At 40.8% G+C, this 22,744-nt stretch overlaps 2 protein-coding genes across 2 annotated transcripts; both read left to right on the top strand.

The window, feature by feature from the left end:
- Nucleotides 1–200: 200 nt before the first annotated feature.
- LOC139942837 (uncharacterized) lies at nucleotides 201–6,366 on the top strand. The gene is made up of 5 exons (XM_071939622.1): nucleotides 201–583; nucleotides 1,144–1,387; nucleotides 1,866–1,978; nucleotides 3,233–3,373; nucleotides 3,777–6,366. Exons 1-5 carry the CDS (start codon nucleotides 205–207, stop codon nucleotides 4,316–4,318), a joined length of 1,419 nt encoding a protein of 472 aa, XP_071795723.1. The 5' UTR covers nucleotides 201–204; the 3' UTR covers nucleotides 4,319–6,366.
- Nucleotides 4,761–13,120, top strand: LOC139942832 (uncharacterized). The gene is made up of 4 exons (XM_071939615.1): nucleotides 4,761–4,817; nucleotides 7,131–7,371; nucleotides 8,556–10,310; nucleotides 11,838–13,120. The coding sequence occupies exons 2-4, from the start codon at nucleotides 7,209–7,211 to the stop codon at nucleotides 12,497–12,499; spliced, it is 2,580 nt and encodes an 859-aa protein (XP_071795716.1). The 5' UTR covers nucleotides 4,761–4,817; nucleotides 7,131–7,208; the 3' UTR covers nucleotides 12,500–13,120.
- Nucleotides 13,121–22,744: the final 9,624 nt, after the last annotated feature.

The following is a 22,744-nucleotide window of genomic DNA, read 5'->3' as shown; positions in this document are numbered from 1 at the left end:
GCGCTCAAACAGGCCGCGCCAGTGGTTCAAATGGAACGATCGGTTGTGCAGAAGCCTTTTTGATGTATGGCGGACGTGATACGCGCGCGTCACACGCGGCGATGATGCCACGCTCACCATGTTTGTGGTCATGAGGTTTACGTGTAAACGCCGCGTCGCCTATATGCCTAAAATGCGCACTTCACGGAATAACGTTCTATTTCTATGGTCAATACGCACAAATTTACCACAACTTTACAGTGTTGTAGCATTGTGTCCGCCATATACCTCAAAAAGGCTTATGTTTTTAGATCAAACATAATCAAGTGCACACTATTATGTTATTATTTTGAAGCTGTAAGATCTAAGATGATGGACTTTAGCAAAAGTTTGCATGTTTCGTCTTGCTTCGCTCTGTGTTTCTTAATAATTGTTATCACTCCTGCGCTTGGCGTTGAACACGATGAAGAAGTACCACCACTGCTTCCTTTAGTGGAAGAAGAGCCTTTGTTGGTGTCTGGGTTCTCTATCGTCAAACGAGCCGCCTCGGAGTTGTTTTGCGACTTTCAAAGAGTATTCGGATGGTGTCAAGATCATGACAAGGGTGAAGTATAATTATCTGAATGAAAATGAAGCTGGACAAATTAAAAGCAGATAAATTGGTAGGCCTAAGCTGGGCTCCTCCTCTGTTGGAAAAAATAATGTCCATTGTTAATGTTGTTAATTATGCAATGCCCCAGTATAGTAGTAAGTACATGTATAATAAGTGCCAACAGAAAAGTGACATTAAAAACGCCAAGCTGCTGGCAACAACCGATCTCTCTCATTCGAACATTGGTATAATGTATACGGTTATAAACTGCACAAGAACAAACATTCAGTAACTAGACGACAATACTTGTTCTAGTCAGTGTGAAATCAGCAGTTATACTTGGTAGGATTATAACCCACAACCTTTCGATTGCCAGTCCTGCCAGTGTAACCACTGTGGCACGGTGACACAGAGTTTGCAAAAACTGTGTACCAATGGTTTGTCGCTACCCTCCTGCCTCTGGCCCACGACCCAGATAAATAATTTGTGAAAGTATGGAACAAATAATGTTGTTGGTGTTGTTGTTGATGTTTGTTTTTTCATCAGTCAACTCCAATCTTCTTGTTCACCAGATCGGCACAAACGATCCTTTCCCAATGAAGGAAAACAACCACAGGACGACAACACAAATCCAGACGAGCCCAACCCCAAAATACTGGTCCGTGTTCCGCGTCGCCAGAAGCGGCACGGGTCTCACGGGTCCAGAGAAGCCAGGAGGAGGGGTCCTGGGCGGGTCGTACATGGCAGGAAAGCTAAAATGATGAAGTATAAAAAGAAAGGGGAATCTGCAGCTGCCAGACAACTTAGAAAGATCCGGTACGAATCTCCACCCCTCCACTCTCTCTATCCCCGCCCCTTCTTCTTATTCTTCATTTGGAGTGCGGCCTTTATTCAAATCATAATATTGAAGATAAACGTACTTTACCCTACTAATCAACACTGGTGAATCCACTCTGTGGACATGTATAAGTACACATAGTGTTTCAAGTCCCTACATTATGTAGAATTGTTTTGTTCTCAGGTCCACACTTCGGTTGAGCGTTTGTGGGCAAAAGTCCTTCTTTAAAGCGAGAAGTGTACCAGGGTATTTTTAAGTACATGTACATTGATAGTTTGTTTTTATAACAAAACACAGAACCAATGGCTTTACGTCCCATCCGAAGGAATAATGGTTAAGTGTCTTGCTCAAGGACACAGTGTCTCACTCTCAACCGAACCCACACTCTGCTTTTAAAATCAATCCTTTTCCACTCTACCGTCCATGACATATTCTTGCTTAATCATTATAATTTAGGTTTGGAGCCCCGCGGAGAAAATCCGCAAGGCAGTATGTAAACGGGAAATGGTACGGACCGAAAGCGAAGCCGAAGCTAAAGGGAAACAGCACCGCGCCTGTGACTAAACACCGTAAGTATAAGGGCCACTTCTCTGGTTAGCAGACAAAATGTGACCCACTCTGTGAAAATGAGTCAGATGTCGCCCAATGCAATATTAAGTTATGGACAGTTTAAGTGGAAAATGTATAAAAAAATATAAAAAAATAAAGATCTTTAGTTGCATGGTTAACCTTTAGAACACTTTTAGGCAATAAAACTATGAATACAACAATTTTGTGATTATGCTTATTATATGTCTAATTTGTATCATTTTGCACACAATGGTAGTTTAAAATATCATTTTACTTGTAATTCATTTTTCACAAAAAATGGTATACTGGCTAATTTCAAACGGGAGTAACTCAGCAACGCGATACATCCCAAAGCTTAGACACATACCAAATTACTGCTGCTGATGTGTTCTTTATGCATACAACTCAATTCTTGAAATTGCTTACATGTGACTCATTTTCACAGAGCGGGTCACAAAATTTGCTTTGCAGCACGGCAAACGGTATTGATTAGGATAAGTTCTCATCAGGGCCCAATTTCATAGAGCTGCTAAGCACAACAATTTGCTTAGCATGAAATTTCTTCCTTGATAAAAACAGGATTACCAACCAAATTTCCATGTTTTGCATATTGCTTTTTACTGGTATTCAGCTGTTGTTTGCTTATCCTGAAAATCATGTGGAAATTTGGTTGGTAATCCTGTTTTTATCAAGGAAGAAATTTCATGCTAAGCAAATTGTTGTGCTTAGCAGCTCTATGAAATTGGGCCCAGTTGGCAAAGACTTGTGTCCGTAGCCGCCTCATCCTCAACTAGTAATGGAGCCGCACTCCTGGAGTCGCCGCCATCATCGGTTCTCTTTGATACACATTGTGACACTGCAAAACGAAAATACATTCTCACAATCTCTTTACTTTAAACTCAATTCAGCTTGTAGCTGCGATGTTTGAATGTGTTTAAATAAACCAATAGAATATTAATAATAACCTTTCAAAGCCACAAAACGTAGGTCTATAAAAAAAAATGCTGTAAAACATCAAAAATTAATGCGTTTTCAAAAAATTAATAAGGAACACGGGGCCTGCTGAGTCCTGTTGTTTTCTTGTACATGTACACGGTGGTTCATCTTCTTCGTAAGCCGCTGAAAGGAGCACTGGTGAAACAACAGTAAATGTTAAAAGTAAATGTTTTATTTAATGTACCGTCAAAAATGCGTTTTCGAAAAAAAGAGGTACCACCACAGCCTGATTTCACGGTTGTTTTTTCCTTGTACAGGAAAAGCTACACGTGTGAAACAAGTACGACGGTTCGTCAGCAATAAGGCTAATATTCTCAGGAAAAACAGGAAGAAACAGACTAGAAAACATAACAGACGAATGGCCGAAATGAGGAAAAGAATGGCGGCGAAGAAAAAGAGTAAGTGTGGAGAGGAAGGGCTGTCCTGAAGATGGATATTGCACACGCAGCTACCGGCCGCCATTTTGTATGGAAAGTGTATGCATGTACGCACTGCACTACTCTCAGCCAATAATAGCATGCGTTTCATCGTTATGGTGGTCAATGACGTCATGTGCAACCCATTTATAGAACCGATGTCATAAGGAAATGTCTCTGGTGGAGATTCTCTTCCCCCTATGATGTGAAAATACAAGTATATTGAAGAGTATTGGGTTCTCATAATGATAATCATCACCTTTATTGTCATAGCCGTAACCTTAGCTTCATCGCGACGGCTAGCAAGTGGTCTTCTTACCAAATTGCACTTTCCCTCTTTCTTGAAAGTAATTGTACACACTCTTTTTCTCTTACAAACTTGTAGAACAACGGCAGGCCGCCAGAGCAAGAGCAAAAGAAGTAGATTCATCTGACTCTTTTTCTTCCGCAAGTAGTTCGTCTGCCTCCGCCTCCTCTGATGTTGGTTCAGCTTCGGATGACTATGACCACTCCCACAGTCACGCCCCTGGCCACTCCCACAGTCACAACCATGACCACTCCCACAGTCACGCCCATGGCCACTCCCACAGTCACAACCATGACCACTCACACGGTCACGCCAGTGGCCACTCCCACAGTCACGCCAGTGGCCACTCCCACAGTCACAACCATGGCCACTCACACGGTCACGCCAAGGGCCACTCCCACCGTCACAACCATGACCACTCCCACCGTCACGCCCCTGGCCACTCCCACAGTCACAACCATGGTCACTCACACGGTCACGCCAGTGGCCACTCCCACCGTCACACCCATGGCCACTCCCACAGTCACGCCCATGGTCACACCCATGGCAAAAAGAACATTCAAAGGAAGAATAAGTTCAAACCATATAAAATAAAAAATCGCGGCTGGCGAAAGGCCTGAAGTTTCATTGTGCATGGGCAGCATGGCTATCTTCTGTTTTGTTTGAAAGACTGTTTTCATAATTTTATTTGTTGATCCATTGTTAATATTCCACGTTATAATATTAAAGGTTTTAAGTTCCGTGGAACTTCCGATAATATTTGTTTAATGAAGTTTGATAAAACTGTTTGATTTGCTTTGATTGTAATTTTTGGAGGAACCAAGGATGCCTCATAACAAACCACAAAAACTCCCCTTAACAAAAAAAGAAAAACTACCAAACAAACACTAAAACAAACAACGAGCATACTGTTACACTCTACCCGCGGCTCAACAAATAAAAAAAAAATATGCAAAAAAGAAAAAGAACGCAGTTTAGTTTTTAATATTTTTCCTTTTGTATAAACAGCAACATAAATCGAGATAGAAAAATATGTAGCGCCCTCAACGTTCATTAGAAAAATGAGCAAAGTGTCATGGCGGCTTTTGAAGAATGAAAATTTGTTTCCCAGCGTGAAAAGTGAGTAAGATTTTCTCTCTTATTTATCCTGAAGTTGTCGTAATTTTTGTCTCAGTTTAACGGGCAAATCATTACTTAGTGCATATATTGTGTTTTGTTTCATTATGTGGTTTACAAATGTCTTAAAGTTAGTGATAAGGTTTGGGATTTTCGTCGAAATTGACCCGTGTTTTTTTCACGCCCTGGTCTTAGGTTCGCTTTTTCTATGGACATGCAAATCAGGCCAAATAAGAAAAACCAATGTTTCTATTTTCCAAAAACTACGAAATAGTGAAAAATTAATTCAGAATGAATGACGGTGTTTTGTACTTGGACATCATAGACTGAGAGTGTTGCAATTGTGTAGTCATATGGTGTGTGCTAATAAGGTCAAATTATGGGAAGAAAAACCGGTAGAGTTTATGAAAATTCAGTACCTCGGGGCCGTGAATTACCGGTTAACGTGCTCTGGGTCCTTAGAGCTGCGCCTGGCAGCGGCGTCGTAGGCCCGGGGACGCCGAGGTCGGGTGCCCGGTTGTTGTAAACCGATGATTGGTAGGTGGGTTCTAGGTAGGAACATGGTTGGGATTCCCATGGTTGGAAAGACTAAGACATGTAAGAGGGATAACAAATTTTGAATTAATACAAATAAGAGGCAGAAATCTACATTGTTGTTTTACCATCATCAATTGTTAATGGTTTTCCCTTCATGTCCTTCAAATCAAAGTTCAATTCAAAATCCCAGCTAGTAGTAATTATTGGCGACATATATTATTTATTAGGCCTACAGTAGTGCATTTTTTTTTAAAGGCAGTGGACACTGTCGGTAATTACTCAAAATAATTATTAGCATAAAACCTTACTTGGTGACAAGTAATGGGGAGAGGTTGATAGTATAATAAAACATTGTGAGAAATGGCTCCCTCTGAAGTGACGTAGTTTTCGAGAAAGAAGCAATTTTCCACTAATTTGATTTCGGGGTCTCGAAATCAAGCATCTGAAAGAACACAACTTCGTGTGACAAGGGTATTTTTTCTTTCATTATTGTCTCGCAACTTCGACGACCAATTGAGCTCAAACTTTCACAGGTTTGTTATTTTGTGCATATGCTGAGATACACCAAGTGAGAAGACTATTATTTGACAATTACCAATAGTGTCGGAAGTGTCCACTCTCTTTAAAGAAGAGCCCGAAGAATTCATGAAAATGTGTTACTTTTTTCTGAATATGATGAAAAAGTAAACTTTACTTGTTTTGTGTTTGAAACTTTTGAGAAATTAGTCAACTATTTAAGGCTCTGTGTTTAAATGTTATTTAGAAATAAAAAATAGAAGGGAGAACAAAATATGATTGAATTCTTTTTTGTAACAAATTAAATGAATTAGACAATTTTGTTTTGACAAACTCTTTTACAGTCTTTTTTTTAATTTCTCTAACTTTTGTCCTGCAGTTAATTTGAGGTTTTGATGTTTGGTGAGAACTACAGAAACTGATTAAATAACTTCATTTCAAAACTTGAACTGCAAGGCAAACTGAATTTTTTATAGATTTTCTCTTAAATAAGGGAATCAATGTGTGGTGAAGAGGTTTTCAACTAGTGGTTTAATCCCAACAAGGCCTGGTTCAACGAGGCAAGTTATCAAGAACCAGGCCTTGGCGGGTTTAAGCCACTAGTTGAAAACCGATTCAACACACTTTGATTCCCATTCATAAATACCTTTTCGGTAAAAAAAACATTACACTTTGGGTCAAAAAGTAAAATAAATGCAAAAATAAAAATTTTTCATTGATTGCTTTCAACACAACACCCCTCCAGCTATGAAATGGTAAGGCCCTCCGCCGCCCTCGGGTAAACAACTCCTTATTGACCCATTTCACCTGACGTCATCATCAACAAAATATTGAATGCGCCATACTGGTGGCGGTTTCACTGTACGTTTTTGTATACAGCTCTATGATGTGCGTTATGCAGTGAAACTGCGCGTTTTAGGCGACGCGGCATTAATACACGTAAATCTAACTTGCCCACCAACATGGTGAGCGCGGATCAGTCGCCGCGTGTGACGCGCGTGCAAGGGGTCAATAAGGGAATGCTGTGTGCGTCGCGCGCATCGCGTGATGTGGCACAACTGTCCGGGCCGTTGCTCTTGCCCAACAGCAACGAAGAAACTGTCTTATTATCACATCACAGCTCGCGTGTCATGCCCATGGGTCAACACTTTTTACTGGTCATAAACAAAGGTTTATACACACCCACCTGACGCGCTCTCCACCAATAGGAATAGCGAAACTGTCTGAGGTTTTTATGAATGGTTATTAACTTTTTACCCGCAGTTAATTTGAGGTTTGGAAGCCTGGTGAACGACTGTCACTTTCCAGAACTGTTTGGGAAAAAACCTTCGACACAAAGTCATGATGGATCCGGACCTAGATGAGATGGACTTCAGCTTCTCTTGTAATAAGTGCAGTTTCACCACCAAGGACATGGTAGAGATCAAGAAGCATATGTTTGGTCACAAGAATCATGGGAAAGATCTAAGTCAGAAGGTGGCAGAAGCGGGATCAAGCCAAACTGGTAAAAAAAAAACAAGTTTAAATAATAATAATTTATTGCATTTCTGTAAAATCACACCAAAAGAGAAACTGACTTGGTACAAGTAACTTTTTGTTTTTTAAAAATTAATTTGGGCTCAACCGAAGAACAATTTACTAGGGAGACCACCATTATAGGGCTAGATAGATGCTATCCTCAGGATAACCCAGTTAGTAGAGTGCCGGTACATTAAACTGTAGATCAAGAAGCACATGTTCGGTCATAAGAATCATGTGAAAGATCTAAGTCAGAAGGGGGCAGAAGCGGGATCGAGCCAAAAAAATAGTTCAATAAAAATAATAATATTATTTATTGCATTTCTGTATAATTACACCAAAAGGAAAACTGACTCGGTAACTTTTTATTTTTTGAAACATGCTAGAAAACCCATTTGGTAGAGTGTCGGTATGTTAATCCGGAGACCAAGAAGCACATAAGTTTGACCATAATAATGTGGGATCAAGCTTAAATGGTAAAGAATTAGATTGAATTGATTTAGTTTCTATATAATCACTTAAAGTAGAGCGCTGACACGTTTTTTTTGTTTGTTTTTTTTTTTTGGGGGGGGGGCGTTTTCTTTATCATCAAACACACAGAAAGAAAAAATTCATGAAATGTAAACTGACTAAAAAGTCCTCAAAATAGCTGTTTCAACACAGCTTAAAGTCCAAATTCCACATTGTGATCATATTGTTTTACTGTGACAATGTAACCATAGCTGCATTGAACATTTGTTTTAAAATAAGTCAAAATAAAACAACTTTTATAATTATTTGAAATAAAATCATATTCCCAACCTCTTTAAAAAAATAAAATACACCACAGTTTAAAAAAATTAACAATTATCTTGAATATTTATCTGATTTTAAATAAGTACAATTTGGGTTACTTGTTGTCAACTATAAGAAAAACAGAAACTCAGACATGGGCCCAATTTCATCAGTAGAGCTGCATCAAAGCAGAAAATATTGCTCAAGAATTTTCTGCTAAGCAACACTAAGCAGGATACCAGTAACGAATTGTACTTGTGACATGGTATTTTGTTTGGTAACCTTATTTTGTTAAGCATAATTTGATTGTGCTTAGCTACTGATTTTGCAAAAGCAGCTCTGGGCCATGTTCACATTTCTTACTTCCTACTGTTTTCATTTTCCTCTCAACTATAGATGCATCACTCAACAACTCGGCAGTAGAGTCTCAAGATCAAGACAAAACCACACCTCCCAGTAAAGACAAACCGTCGAAAAAAACATCTCAAAGCGAGCCGATCAATTTACCCAAAGACACGCCCACGTCCCCATCACCAACTCAACAGACTCTGAGTGACAGCGTCGAGACGTCATCTCCACCTGACTTGAGCGATGGTGATAGTCTTGAGCTACCAGCCGCTCAAGACGAAATTTCGAGGAAGCTGATTGAAGGAGGCGTAACAATTGAAGGTGTACAAGCTGCTCTTGGGATCCCCACGAAGGGGTTTCAGCCAACTGGATCAGGCAGTAAGGAAACAGGCGATACAACTCAAGAGACGGGCCCAGACACCATCGCTAACCGCATCCACTCGCGTCATCGCGAGAGACCAACCCCTAAGAAGCCGCAAGACATCCCAGAAGATGACGATGCTGATTTCATCCCGTACAAACCCGCAAAGCGTGTTGTATCACGGATGAAGCGAAAGCAACGCGGCAACACGTCAGCTCTTAAAAAGCTGCAAGTAAAGTTCAAAGCCCGGGCTGAGAGGTCGGCGAACGCATTTAAATGTGAGCATTGCCACTTTGTCTGTAAGTTCAAACAGATACTGACGGCCCATAAGAAGGGGGCGCATCCAGAGATATATCTGAAGGAGCAGGAAAAGACAAGGGATGAGGGAGATGGTCAAGATGGGGAAGAGGAGGAAAATGGAGACAATGAGTTGACCAATCGGGAGGGAGGAGCACTAGACGAGGCCCAAAGCCACCTTGACAACGATCGCTACAAGTGTTCCCGCTGCACCACTTTCTTCTGCCGCTTCAAGAAAGACCTCAAAGAGCATGAGAACAAAGTCCACGGAATCCCAACAGTGGCTTACAAATACCAATCGCGCATCCGGGAGGATCGCTACCAGTGTTCTGAGTGTGACTTTGTGTGTAAATTTCAACGGTCCTTAAGAATGCATGAGCGTTATGAACACCCCAAAGAAGTCAAGATTCCAGAGAAAGTGAAGAAGGAGAAGAAAATCGCCGAAGATCGCTACCGCTGTGGTGACTGTGACTTTAGCTGTAAGTTCAAAGGTCAGATGAAAGCTCATCGAAACAAGAATCACAAGAAGGAACGACCGCCGCGGGTTGTGCGAGAACAGCAGTGCGAGTTCTGCCATAAATTCATCCAAGGTACCATGCACCACTACAAGAGACACTTGAAGACCCACACCGGGGATAAACCCTACAAATGCTCCATCTGCGAGGCCGTCTTCGGTGATCAGAGTAGACTGAACGCCCATGCGCCGATCCACCGCGAGGAGCGCAACTACCTCTGCGATCAATGCGGGAAGGCATTCAAACGCGCAATCAACCTCCGCATGCATCGCAAGGTTCATCTTGTAGTGCGCCCTCACGGTTGCACTTTATGTAATTATCGTTGTAAACGCCACGACACCCTGAATCTTCACATGAAGAGGAAGCACTTGAAGATCCGGCCGATTCTCTGCGACACTTGCGGAAAGAAGTTCTTCAGCGAGAAAGAGTGTCAGCTTCACGCGGCTCGGAAACACCTGCCCCGTCCGACGCCATTCCAGTGCACATTCTGCACGGCGTCGTTCCCCTTTGCGTATAATCTACGTGCGCATATGAAGAAACATCCAGAGCACAAGCCCTTCAGATGTGAGTTCTGTACTTTTGAGTCCAGATCAAAGGCGAGTCTTCAGGACCATGAAAAGATGCATACAGGTTGGTTCTGAAAACTTTTTTTCAAAGGAAAAGGGAAGTTTTGAAGGAATAGTTTGTTTTTTGGAAGCGTCTCATTGTTTGATACCAATATAACTATCAACGTTCTCCTTCAAAGGCAGTGGACACTATTGGTAATTACTCAAAATAATTATTGGCATAAAACCTTTCTTGGTGACGAGTAATGGGGAGAGGTTGATGGTATAAAACATTGTGAGAAATGGCTCCCTCTGAAAAGCCATAGTTTTCGAGAAAGAAGTAATTTTCCACGAATTTGATTTTGAGACCTCAGATTTAGAACTTGAGGTCTCGAAATCAACCATATAAACGCACACAACTTCGTGTGACAATGGTGTTTTTTCTTTCAAGTTTGACGACCAATTGAGCTCAAATTTTCACAGGTTTCTTATTTTATGCATATGTTGAGATACACCACTTGTGAAGGCTAGTCTTTGACAATTACCAATAGTGTCCACGGCCTTTAACAGTGGTCTGCTGGCCAAATGCCAATTAAAAACACCAGAGGACCAGTCAAAAAACACTCCTCGTGGTTTGACTGGCTAGTTCAGTGTTAAAAATCTTTCCTTAGTCAATTGAAATATGGGCCAGTGAAAAAGCCTCTTACTTTGAAAATATTCAAGTTGCATCGACCTTGGGCCTTTCTCAAACCACGGCTTGGGCTCCGGCTCAGGCTAAGGCTCCGCGTGCTGTGTACGCAGCTTGCATTTAACCTACATGTTTGAGCAGCGTGTATTGCACGGATATCAGCACGCGGAGCCTGAGCCGGAGCCCAAGCCGGGGTTTGAGAAAGGCCCCCGGTTTCCATTAAGTGATCGAATCTCGCCTCGCCATTTTGGTTATCCAAGTACGCACTCCTTGCCCATAACCAAGTGTAATGAAAATCTGCCAGTAATAAGACCTGTGGCCATTCTACTCTATTTTTGCGCTCAAGTATGGTCACCAACAAAAATGGTACTAAAATCAAAGAGCAACTGGTCCCCTCTCATTTGTCCTTGATCTTGTGACATAGCCACAATTTAGGGTGATAAAACGATTCATTTTGGGGGAATCACATTTAAATATTGAAGTCAAAATACTACTTTTGACACATGCATAATGCACACTTACGAGTCCTACCATACAATCCTCATTCAAATTCTTGAAAGGTTTTTTTACAAGCGTGGACTGCAGTCACTGTCAGGATTTGTCATCCACTGTTAGGTCAGCATTACTTGTCAGAACATCCAAAAAGTATCAATACGGTGCAATTCCCAAGATTTTTTTATAAAACTAAAAACTTTTTTAAAACTAAAAACATACGAAGCTTTTGCATGTGCCGCTCACAATACACAATTCACCCTATACAGGACTCTTTCTCTGCGCTGTACACAGAGTACTAAATATAAGGGCTTGTTTCTGGGGGGGGGGGAATTGTCAAAGCTTCATAACTCAACAGCAGAGAGAGTCACTCAAGAACCGACTTAAGTTTGCCAGTATTTTTTAATTGACTCTTTTATTTCTTTACCCCAGGCGAAAAACAGAAGAAATGTGAGTTGTGCGACTACACCACCAGTACCAGCAGCAATCTGTACAAACATCGCAAACGCCAACACGGCATCATGAATAGTTCTCGTACTAAAGCACCCCGCGCCCGCCCCGTAGAAAGACACCCCTCGTTAAACCCGCCCATTGTCCTCCACGAGACCGCCCAACGATCCCTGCCGAACACACCTCAGCCGATGATGCTACCAACCACGGACAGCCACCCTCATCTACACCAAGCTCCGCACCAGGGGTCACAAATGACCTCCAGAGTTCAAGGGTCAACGTCGGCTCCACCGGCCCTCAAAACCCTTAGCGTCTATGACGACGTCGATTTCAAAGATCGTCGACAGATCATCTACGCCCGGGAGAAGTCTCTGATCGGGTCGGTGATTACGGAGGCGTTAGCTGAAGCGAGACATGCCGTGCAGAGTGAGCTCTATAGCGGTCATTTGATCCCGTCAACAATGGCTGCTTCAGGACTCTCCCACGCGCCATTGCCGGTCGCGACGACCATGACGCCCTCGCATGGCGGGATGGTACCGGCCGAGACGATTATTCACGGCGGGATACCAACGAGTGTCAGCAGTGGAATGACTTCGCCAGGGGCCACCAGCATGTTTAGCAATATGATGAATCTACATTATTAATATGCATCATTAGTAATTATAAAATCATGATGTGCCACAATCATGAATACACTTGATACCAAATACAGGGCTAGCGTTTTTTGTGAAATCGTTGGCTCAGAGATATTTTCACTCGTCGGGGGCCAGTGGGCCACTGTTCATTTCGACCCCTGAAAACAGATGAATATTGAGTAACACTTTGCAGATCTTGTATTCCACAAACTCACACACTTTTTATTCATCGTTGAAACAGCAATTGTTAATTGTTCCCATTCATTGACATAACTGCTATATCAGTGGTTTTCAAACTGTTGTTCATAATGGACACAAACAAGTAAACCTACGATTATGGCTGTGTACATATTCATAGAATATGCAAACTAATTTAAATTAACCCTTTTTTTTAAAAGTTGGATGGGTAGTGCAAAACTGTGGGTTTTTTTAAATGAAAAATGCAATGAATTTTAATCAACTGCCAGAATTTAAACTAATTATTGTTTTTTGGATATCTACTGATTTAGTATTTTTATGAAACACTTAAAGGAACACGTTGCCTTGGATCGGACGAGTTGGTCAAAACAAAAGCGTTTGTAACCGTTTTTTATAAAATGCATATGGTTGGAAAGATGTTTTAAAAGTAGAATACAATGATCCACACAAGTTTGCCTCGAAATTGCGTGGTTTTCCTTCTACTGTGCGAACTAACATGGTCGGCCATTTATGGGAGTCAAAATTTTGACCCCCATAAATGGCCGACGTGTTAGTCGACAAGGTAAAAGGAAACCACGCAATTTCGAGGCATGTTTGTGTGGATCATTGTATTCTACTTTTACAACATCTTTCTACCCATATGCATTTTATAAAAAACGGTTACAAACGCTTTTCAAAGACCAACTCGACCGATCCAAGGCAACGTGTTCCTTTAAACCTCTTTGGCAACTAGGCAACCTTACTGGAAAAATCTTGGGAATTTTTTTTGACCTCACTCTAAAAAATTAATGGCAACAAAAACTTTGTGTTTAAAAGCCTACAGCAGCTTTCAATTGATAGCATTTTGAGAAACATTTCACTTTGAAATAATGTGGTTATGTAAAAAATATGTCATTCATTTTCCCCCCATATTTGAATCTGAGAAGTGTTACTGTGAGTAACGTTTTCAGATTGTGTGTTCCTATTAGGATTATTCTTCCTGCCGGCGTGGACAAAGCTGCTCTTATGTAGATTTTCAGCAAAACATTGTATCTCAAAATGGAATTTTCACATGTTACATGTAGTTTTACTGTATACATCTACATTTCAATAGGATGCGTTCGATTAGCTTCCCTGGGTCGACCCCAGCCTGACTTGGGTCAGCCCCCAGTGGACATCACCACGAGAGGGCGAGTGGGACCGTTCGATTAGCTCTTGTCAGGGGCAAACCCGAATGAGGACTGCAGGGTTGGCACAGGGAAGCTAATCGAATGCACCCATTGATTAAATTTGATGGTTAAAATTACCCAAGGTATACTTTGCCTCTAGAGCATACCCAAGTAGTATCATGTGGCCTGCTGGGAGTTTGTCTCGTAAAAATGTTTAAAAGGGCTGTGACACTTTGTAATAGATAGAATCTTATCATGTCCCAAACATATTACCCTTGAGTTGAAACTGAGCCTTAAGCCTTGTTCATACTTCCTGCAAAGCGAATGTGGAGCGAACTTTGACTTTTGAACCTTTGAACTTTTGTCACATGGCAGACCTGGAATTTCACCCTCGAAAAAGCAAGGCCGTTTTCATTTTGCAAAGAACACTTGCATTGGCACATCTTATAGTCAATTGGAAACTTTTGAAGGGGCACCAAGGCCAAGATCTGGGGCAATGAAGGTCATGACCTTTGCGGTCTGCATGTAGTTCCAGGACAGACGTGGCTTTTTTTGCAGCGATTGTTTCGTAGGAGTTAAAGGAACACGTTGCCTTGGATCGGTCGAGTTGGTCTTTGAAAAGCATTTGTAACTGTTTGTTATGAAAAGCATTTGGGTGGAAAGATGTTGTAAAAGTAGAATACATGATCCACACAACCATGCCTCGAAATTACACGGTTTTCCTTTTACCTCGTCGACTAACACGGTCCGCCATTTATGGGAGTCAACTTTTTGACTCCCATAAATGGCCGACCGTGTTAGTTCGCAAAGGAAAAGGAAAACCACGCAATTTCGAGGCAATGTTGTGTGGATCATTGTATTCTACTTTTAAAACATCTTTCTAACCATGCATTTTATAACAAACGGTTACAAATGCTTTTTCATAGACCAACTCGTCCGATCCAAGGCAACGTGTTCCTTTAAACACAGTTCAACTATTGCAAGTTGTTCCTTGCGAAGTTGTGACGCCAAATATTGCATAGCATTCGCATTCGCAGGAAGTATGAACCAGGCTAAAGAAATAGTCTGGCCCTCTGTTTTTTAGATTGATCATCAGTATTGATTGTGTATATTGTAGACATGGATTAAGACGAAGGTGTAAATTCTACAGCTGACCTTTTTGAAAGTTGTTTTTAAATTATTTTTTTATTGGGAGCGGGGGGGGGGGGGGGGGCGTTTAGTGTTGAGAACAGACTGGGCTTACCGCCGAATTCTGCGCTTTCGATAACAGTTCCCCGCTTGACGTGCTAGCTCAAAATTTCTGCGCTAGCCTTGTAAGCTTAGACAGCATAGTAACGTTGATAACGCGAGCGCAGAAGCCAAAAATCGCCGCTAACTCGTGAAATACGCTTGCCGTAAGCACAGAATTGCCCACTTCCATAAGCGTCGATTCTGTGCTTACGGTAAGCAGAGCCTTAAATTGTACCTCAATCTGTTAAGCTCTAATGCTTTTTATATTGACCAATCAAAACTGCTGCAATCATGAGCCAAAAGCCTGACAACAATGTGACATGTTTAATTTTGGAATGCTGCATCAGGGTCCAATTTTATAGCTCTGCAAACTGCAGGAATTGGCACTTACATCTAGGCCCGGTTTCATTAAGCCTGTTAGTACCAAAACTTGCTAAGCACAGAAAAATGTTGCTTAGCAGAAACTTTTTAACGGCCAAAATGGTTAAACAGTTTAACCTGTGTTTACTGGTGACCCACCCATTTTTCGCTCTGTAAGTATTTTCTGCTAAATCAGGTTTATGAATTTCTTTACAGCCTTGGCATAATTCAGGGGCATGCAGGGAGGTTTTATATGTGTGCGTGCATACATTTTGTAGGCCTACCCCAAATTACTATGCATTCTGCGCTTAAGTGAACTTTTTAATTTTTAACACAGCTAGCACAGGTATTTGGCCCATACACAAACACAGGTTGTACGCGTTACCCATGAGGGGGCTGATGCTTTGTTTGGTGGGTCCAAATAGACCTTATAGCAAACACTCAGTAAACACGCTAAGGCGTGTAAAAGAGGTGCATGCTGGTCTAGCTAGCAATCAAGTTTGATCGCTTGCTAGATCAGAATGCACCTCATTCAACAGTTGGCGCTTGCGCAGGTGGGTATTTGCGAAAAGGTCTATGTATAGCAATTGACCCAATTCTCCTGACGTCGTCATCAGAATAATGTTGCATGCACCATATTGGTGGGCATTGTCACTGCGTTTTTCAGTAAGGTGTGCATTTTTGGCGACGCAGCATTTACTTGGCTTGTGGCATGATTGGCTTGTGCGTAAAGCGCTCGCCTCTTACCAAGGTGACAACGGTTCGACTCCTGGTCGGGGCCATATGTGAGTTGAGTTGTGCATTGGTTCTCCGCTGTGCCACGAGGGTTTTCGAAACTATCCGGTTTTCCTCCCTTAGGAAAAAATCAAATATCTTCGATCTTGGCTGTGCTCCGTGGTCATAATGGGTTGATGTGGCTGGCAGCCAAAGGCGCCCTTGCATGCCTGCTTCTCGAACACGTTGTAGCCGCGTCCTTCGCAATTCAGCTCTAACTGCGAGTAAGGACGATTAGCCCCCCAAATTATTATAATTATTATACTTGAAACCTTTTTCCAACCAAAATGGTGAGCCTGGCACAGTCGCCATGTGAACATGCGTGCAAGGGGTCTATTGTTAATATATTTTATTGGCAAATGTTTGTATTCCATTGAGTATTTGTATTGTATAAAGGGACACTGTCAGACTGTCGCATGTTGATACATTAATTGAATGTTGTATTTGTTAAAGGGTCTATGTAACTTTTGTAAGACAAAAAACACAATGTCCACAGATTTACACTAAACTTACACAGTTTGAAGATAATGTTAGTAGAAAGCTTCCCTGAAAATATTACATGCCGAGGTGCTGTAGTTTTTGAGAAATGAGTAAAACAATGTCATGAAAATAATTTTCGTCTCGAGACGAAACTTGTTTTAATCATTTACAAACATATCTTCATGACATTTTTTTATTCATTTTCAAAAACTACAGCACCTCAGTAAGTACTATTTGAAGGGAAGCTTTCCACTATCATTATCTTCCAACCCTGTAAGTTGAATGTAAATCTGTGGACATTTTGAAATAGTACCCAAATCCTTTAAGGATAGAACACATGGTCCAATTTCATAGAGCGGTTTATGCGGAACATAGTTGCTTAACAGTGTCCTGCTTGTGTTCAAACCTGGGCCCGGTTTCATGGCTCTGCTTATCGTAAGCAAAGAATCAGAGCTAACAGAAGCAGGGAATTCCACGCTTAGGGCAAGTGGTTTTCACAGGGTCCAATTTGACAAAGTCTGTAAGCACAAAAACTTGCTGGGCACAAAAGAGATGGCTTTTAGCAGCAACAGGCTACCAGTCAGAATTGCAGTAAGGTGGCCTTGTTGTGGCTGGTGCCCCACTCAACTTTTGCTTAGCAAAGAAATTTTTGAGCAGTATTTCTGCTTAACACCTTTATGAAATTGGATACAGGTTTAGCGTCACATTTTAGCCTTGCAGGCATGTTTATCAACATGGTGGCCAATGCTTTGGACCCAATTTCATAAAACATGTAAGCAGCTGTTTTGTGCTTACCGACTACCCTCTTAGCAGAATTTCTATTTCAGGAAGCAGTTTACCATAAGCAAAGGTTAATGCTGGCTAGCCCGTGGTTAGCACACAAGTGACGAAACAATGCAAATATGGTGAACGTGCATGCGTGCCAAGAAATGTTCTGCTTACTTGGGAAATCATGATGAATTACGCTTATGCTTACGCACATTTTTCTGCTATGTATATTAAGCACAAAAATTTGCATACGGGTAAACAGCTTATGGATTTGGGCTTAGAAATGGTGTATTGAAATGGTGTCAATTAAATGCTTTGGTTGGGATTAATAACAAACAATGGTCGTAGGATTTGCTTTTTTGAAAAGAAAAACAAATCTATGGTAATGAACATATTATGTAACAAGTATTTCAACAATTAATATAATAATAAATTTGCTATAAAATGCAATAAAAATAAAGCTTGTTTCTTGTTTATTTCTCCTTCTGTCAAAGCCAGTCACGGCCCAACCATGAGTCATATTTGGCCAAATTTGATAAGAATGCTTGTGATTTTCCAAACATTGACACACATTTGTTAAAACAAAGGATGGACTTAATTAGTATCCCTAGTGATATTCTCAATTTTTGACCCAAATTTGATTAAATACTGGACTTGCCCCTTGAAAAAAAAAGTGGGATTTAATCATTTGGACCTTCTTTTCTTGTCAATTTTGACATAAATTTGATAAGAATGCTGGACTTTCTTCTTGTGATATTTTATTAAATCGGAAAAAGTAATTGCTGGACTAATGCCTTGTGATTTTTGAACCAAAATCTATAAAAATGCTGGATTAGCCCATGTGATATAAATTACCAAAAAACATCTGCCAAAAATTTGTTAAAGAATACTGGACCTCATGATATTTTAAATTATTAAATTTTGCCTTATTTTTAAATGTCAGTATTTCCGCAAATTCAGCTTAAATCACGTGTCTAAGCCTTGCAATTTTGCTAACACAATAACATTAAATTTCAACAATACAAATCACTTTTACTTAATAATAGGTTTGGGAAAAAAATATAAAAAACCCATATACCTCAGTTCTGTCATCATTGCACTAAATTTTCAAATTTCTATCAAGCGGTAGGCTAATTGGTTTAATACCACCTTTTATCACAATAACAACGTTTAATTATCACTCAATTAATGATTCCAGTCTTCGATTCTCGCACTTCGAATAATTCCGCGAGATCTTGCGGGAGCCAGTTACGTACCCATGTGATCTTGGACAGGCACCGGTGATTGGAACCAGCCAAAGCAAACGGAAGGTACCCGACTACCGCTTTACACCATATAAACGCACAGTAGAGGTCTGGACACTCGACGGCTTGATGCCGCGTCACGATATTCAAAATGGCCACCAGCCATGCTTGAAAGTTTGTCAACACCGTGGATATACTTACGATGATTTGATGTGATTTAATGTCTGTATGGGTAAGCTTTACTATGTAGTTTATTCAAGTTCATAATGTAGAACAAAAATATGCCTCGTGGAAGACGTGCAAACACCTAGTTTGTCATAAAACGTGTAATTTTGTCGCTTTCTATTTCACCTTCAAGCTCAACATAAACAACGGCAATCCGGAAGTAGCTTAACGTTATGAGCATAGGACAGGTCATTGCATCGTCACTGGCAACTTGCTGTCATTCAGACGAAACAATGGACTTTTCTGTGTTGTCAGATTATTCTACTTCATGGATAGTTGTATCTTAAAAACATAAGATCATTGTGTGATCATCGTGTTACATGTAGATTATACATTTTTCTGAAATGTAAGATATTGACGTAAATTACATGTAAAAAAAACTGCTTACCAACGTATTCTCCAAAATTACCGGTGCTGTCATGGCTATCATGGTATCAAGTTTCGACCTTTTAATTGCAGATTGCCTGTTATCATATGTTGTCATTCTAAAAATTGGTTTGACACCTCCGCTATGATTATGAACTGGCCAACTTGTTTTTTTGTTTTGTTTTTAGTTTTTTTTTTTTACGACAAATAGTATTTTTTTAGTTAAGTTCAAATAAAGGGTCCGGGTTTTTTTTCTCTTCTAAAATCAACCGAAACATTTTCTTTTCAAAATCACCGGAAATATCATGCAAAGGTGTAATGTAAGGCGAGGATCAGAACCATTGGTTTTGGTAATGCAATGTTTTCGGCGTAACGGTGCCTTAGAAAATTAAGATTAAAATCAATATTTGAGACCCTTCCAATTGTTCCGGCAACTTGTAACTTGGAGACTGTCTTCTCTCTTTGGTAAAATTTTGAAGCAAATAATATAAGAGAAAATGTTTTCGAGGACGAAAAAACCGTCCAAGTTATACCCTTTTCGTTTTTTTCCAAAGTCGGCCGAAAATTTTTAATTAAAGAAAATTCCTAAAATTTCACACAGAGGTGTATTCTTGGTTTGAGCCGTCTACCTTCTATTTTTTTAAATTTTATACAACGGTGTCTCAAATATTATTGTACACATTAAAACAAATACTACGACACACGGCGAGTACCCACCAACTGGTGAAAATCAACCCTTTTATTTATTCCCGCCGTCATGTTGATCCCAGGTAGCCTACACCCAACCCCAAACCCCGTCACCCAACCCCAAAACCCCGTCACCCTCTCCAGCGACAATCCCCAATTCCCATAATGTCAAACCGATAATTCACAACAATACCGTTTCCCCCGTGAACTAATTTTCCGTACCCACGGCGTGTGCATTCAACTCAATTATTTTCTAAGTTCGAACAGTAGAGTCCACTGTATGCCTATGTTTCCTGGTAATTATTGTGTGCCTATACTTACAGTGTATGCCTTCCGATCACATTATATTTTTAAGTCCCCCTGTCCACCCATATACCTACTCCTAAGTAATGCATATGCCTTTGCTTTGACTCGCAGATTATTTACTAAGTATAAAGCAAGGATTTCCTTATGCCTTAGTACCATGCGAACCCGGGCTTCCCAATTAAACTAAATTGTATATACTTATGCCTACAGCGTGTGCCTTCAACTCAAATATTTTCTAAGTCCGAACCAAAGAGTTCCCCATTATGACTATGTTTCATAAGTAAATGGTCCATACCTAAGTATAAAGCACTGAAATCCCATGCCATAGTATCCTATCAAAAGTATTCAACTCACAAATACTATAAGTATAAATTATATACCAAGTATAAAGCATTGATATTCCCATACCATAGTATCCTATGAAAAGTATTCAACTCACAAATTATATACTAAGTGTAAAGCACTGAAATCCCATGCCATAGCTTTCTATGTAAAGTATGAACCGAAGGTTTATCAGGTCAAAAATGCGAAGGTATCCTGGGGGGGGACCCAAGTGGGTGTCGTAGGTGGGTGTCGGCCTCCGAAGCGAAGGGTCCCCGGTTCGAACCCCGGTGGTGGCAGCGCGGTTGCCGTCCGAGAAGCCTCGACCCACCAGACAGTGGCACTCACCGCTAGCACTCGCTGAGGAAAGAAACTTTAAACTTAAAACTTAAAACGAACCTATGCTCTTTTTTATATTGATGTATTTTTTTTTATATAAAAAATATTTTTAAAACGTCTCCAACTTTTCTGAAGCTGGGTTCGATCCCGGGACCTTTCGGTCCAGAGACCAGAGCCCTTCCACTGGGCCACTGCTCCTTCTTACTTATATGCGTTCGAGTTTTATTTTAAACCTTCGTATGACACACATTGAATTAAAACGTAGTAAAAGAACACCCGGGAATCGAACTCCGTACCATTGGGTGTAGAGTCCGGAGCCCTTCCATTGAGCCACGTCTCCTCTTACTTTTAATGCGTTCGAGTTTAATTTTAAACCTTCGTATGAAAAACTTTTAAATTAAACGTAGTAAAAGAACACCCGGGAATCGAACTCCGTACCATTGGGTGTAGAGTCTGAAGCCCTTCCATTGGGCCACGTCTCCTCTTACTTCACTTGCGTTCGAGTTTAATGTTATACCTTAGAATGAACAACTTTAAATCAAAACGTATTATAGCTTTTGCCTCCCACTCGCAAATTACTTAATGAAGTATAAAGCAAGGATTTCCCCATGCCATAGGGAACAGCGCAAACCAATGTTCTCAAGCGTAGAAAAAGAACACAGACCGGGAATCGAACCCCGTACCATTGGGTGTAGAGTCCGGAGCCCTTCCATTGGGCCACTACTACTCTTACTTCATTTGCGTTCGAGTTTAATGTTATACCTTAGAATGAACAACTTTAAATCAAAACGTAGTAAAAAGAACACCCGGGAATCGAACCCCGTACCATTGGGTGTAGAGTCGGGAGCCCTTCCATTGAGCCACTACTACTCTTACTTCATTTACGTTCGAGTTTAATGTTATACCTTAGAATGAACATCTTGAAATCAAAACGTATTATAGCTTATGCCGTCCGCTCGCAAATTATTTATTAAGTGTAAAGCAAGGATTTCCCTATGCAATAGGATACCGCGCAAACCAATGTTCTCAAGCATACTAAAAGAACACAGACCGGGAATCGAACCCCGTACCATTGGATGTAGAGTCCGGAGCCCTTACATTGGGCCACTACTACTCTTTCTTCATTTGCGTTCGAGTTTAATGTTATACCCTAGAATGAACAACTTTAAATCAAAACGTATTATAGCTTTTGCCTCCCACTCGCAAATTACTTAATTAAGTATAAAGCAAGGATTTCCCCATGCCATAGCGAACAGCGCAAACCAATGTTCTCAAGCGTAGAAAAAGAACACAGATCGGGATTCGAACCCCGTACCATTGGATGTAGAGCCCGGAGCCCTTCCATTGGGCCACTACTACTGTTACTTCATTTGTGTTCGAGTTTAATGTTATACCCTAGAATGAACAACTTTATATCAAAACATATTGTAGCTTATGCCTTCCACTCGCAAATTATTTATTGATTAGGGGTTAGGGGTTAAGCAAGGATTTCCCTAGGCCGTAGGGTACCGCGTAAACCAATGTTCTTCAACGCAGAAAAAGAACACACACCGGAGTTCGAACCTAGCACCTTTGGCTTCAGAATCCGGAGCCCTACCACTGGGCCACTGTTCTTCTTGATAATAATGGGTTCGAGTTTAATTATAAACCTTAGAGTGAACAACTTTAAATCAAAATGTATTGTAGCTTATGCCTTCCACTCGCAAGTTATTTATTAGGTATTAAGCAAGGATTTCCCTATGCCATAGGGTTCCGCTTAAACCAATGTTCTTACGCGTAGAAAAAGACACAAGCCGGGGCTCGAACTC

Source organism: Asterias amurensis, chromosome 10 (genome assembly GCF_032118995.1).
Source record: "Asterias amurensis chromosome 10, ASM3211899v1".
Taxonomy (NCBI): Eukaryota; Metazoa; Echinodermata; class Asteroidea; order Forcipulatida; family Asteriidae; genus Asterias; species Asterias amurensis.
The sequence above is the reverse complement of the archived record's forward strand: the minus strand, read 5'-3'. Positions and strand labels throughout refer to the sequence as shown.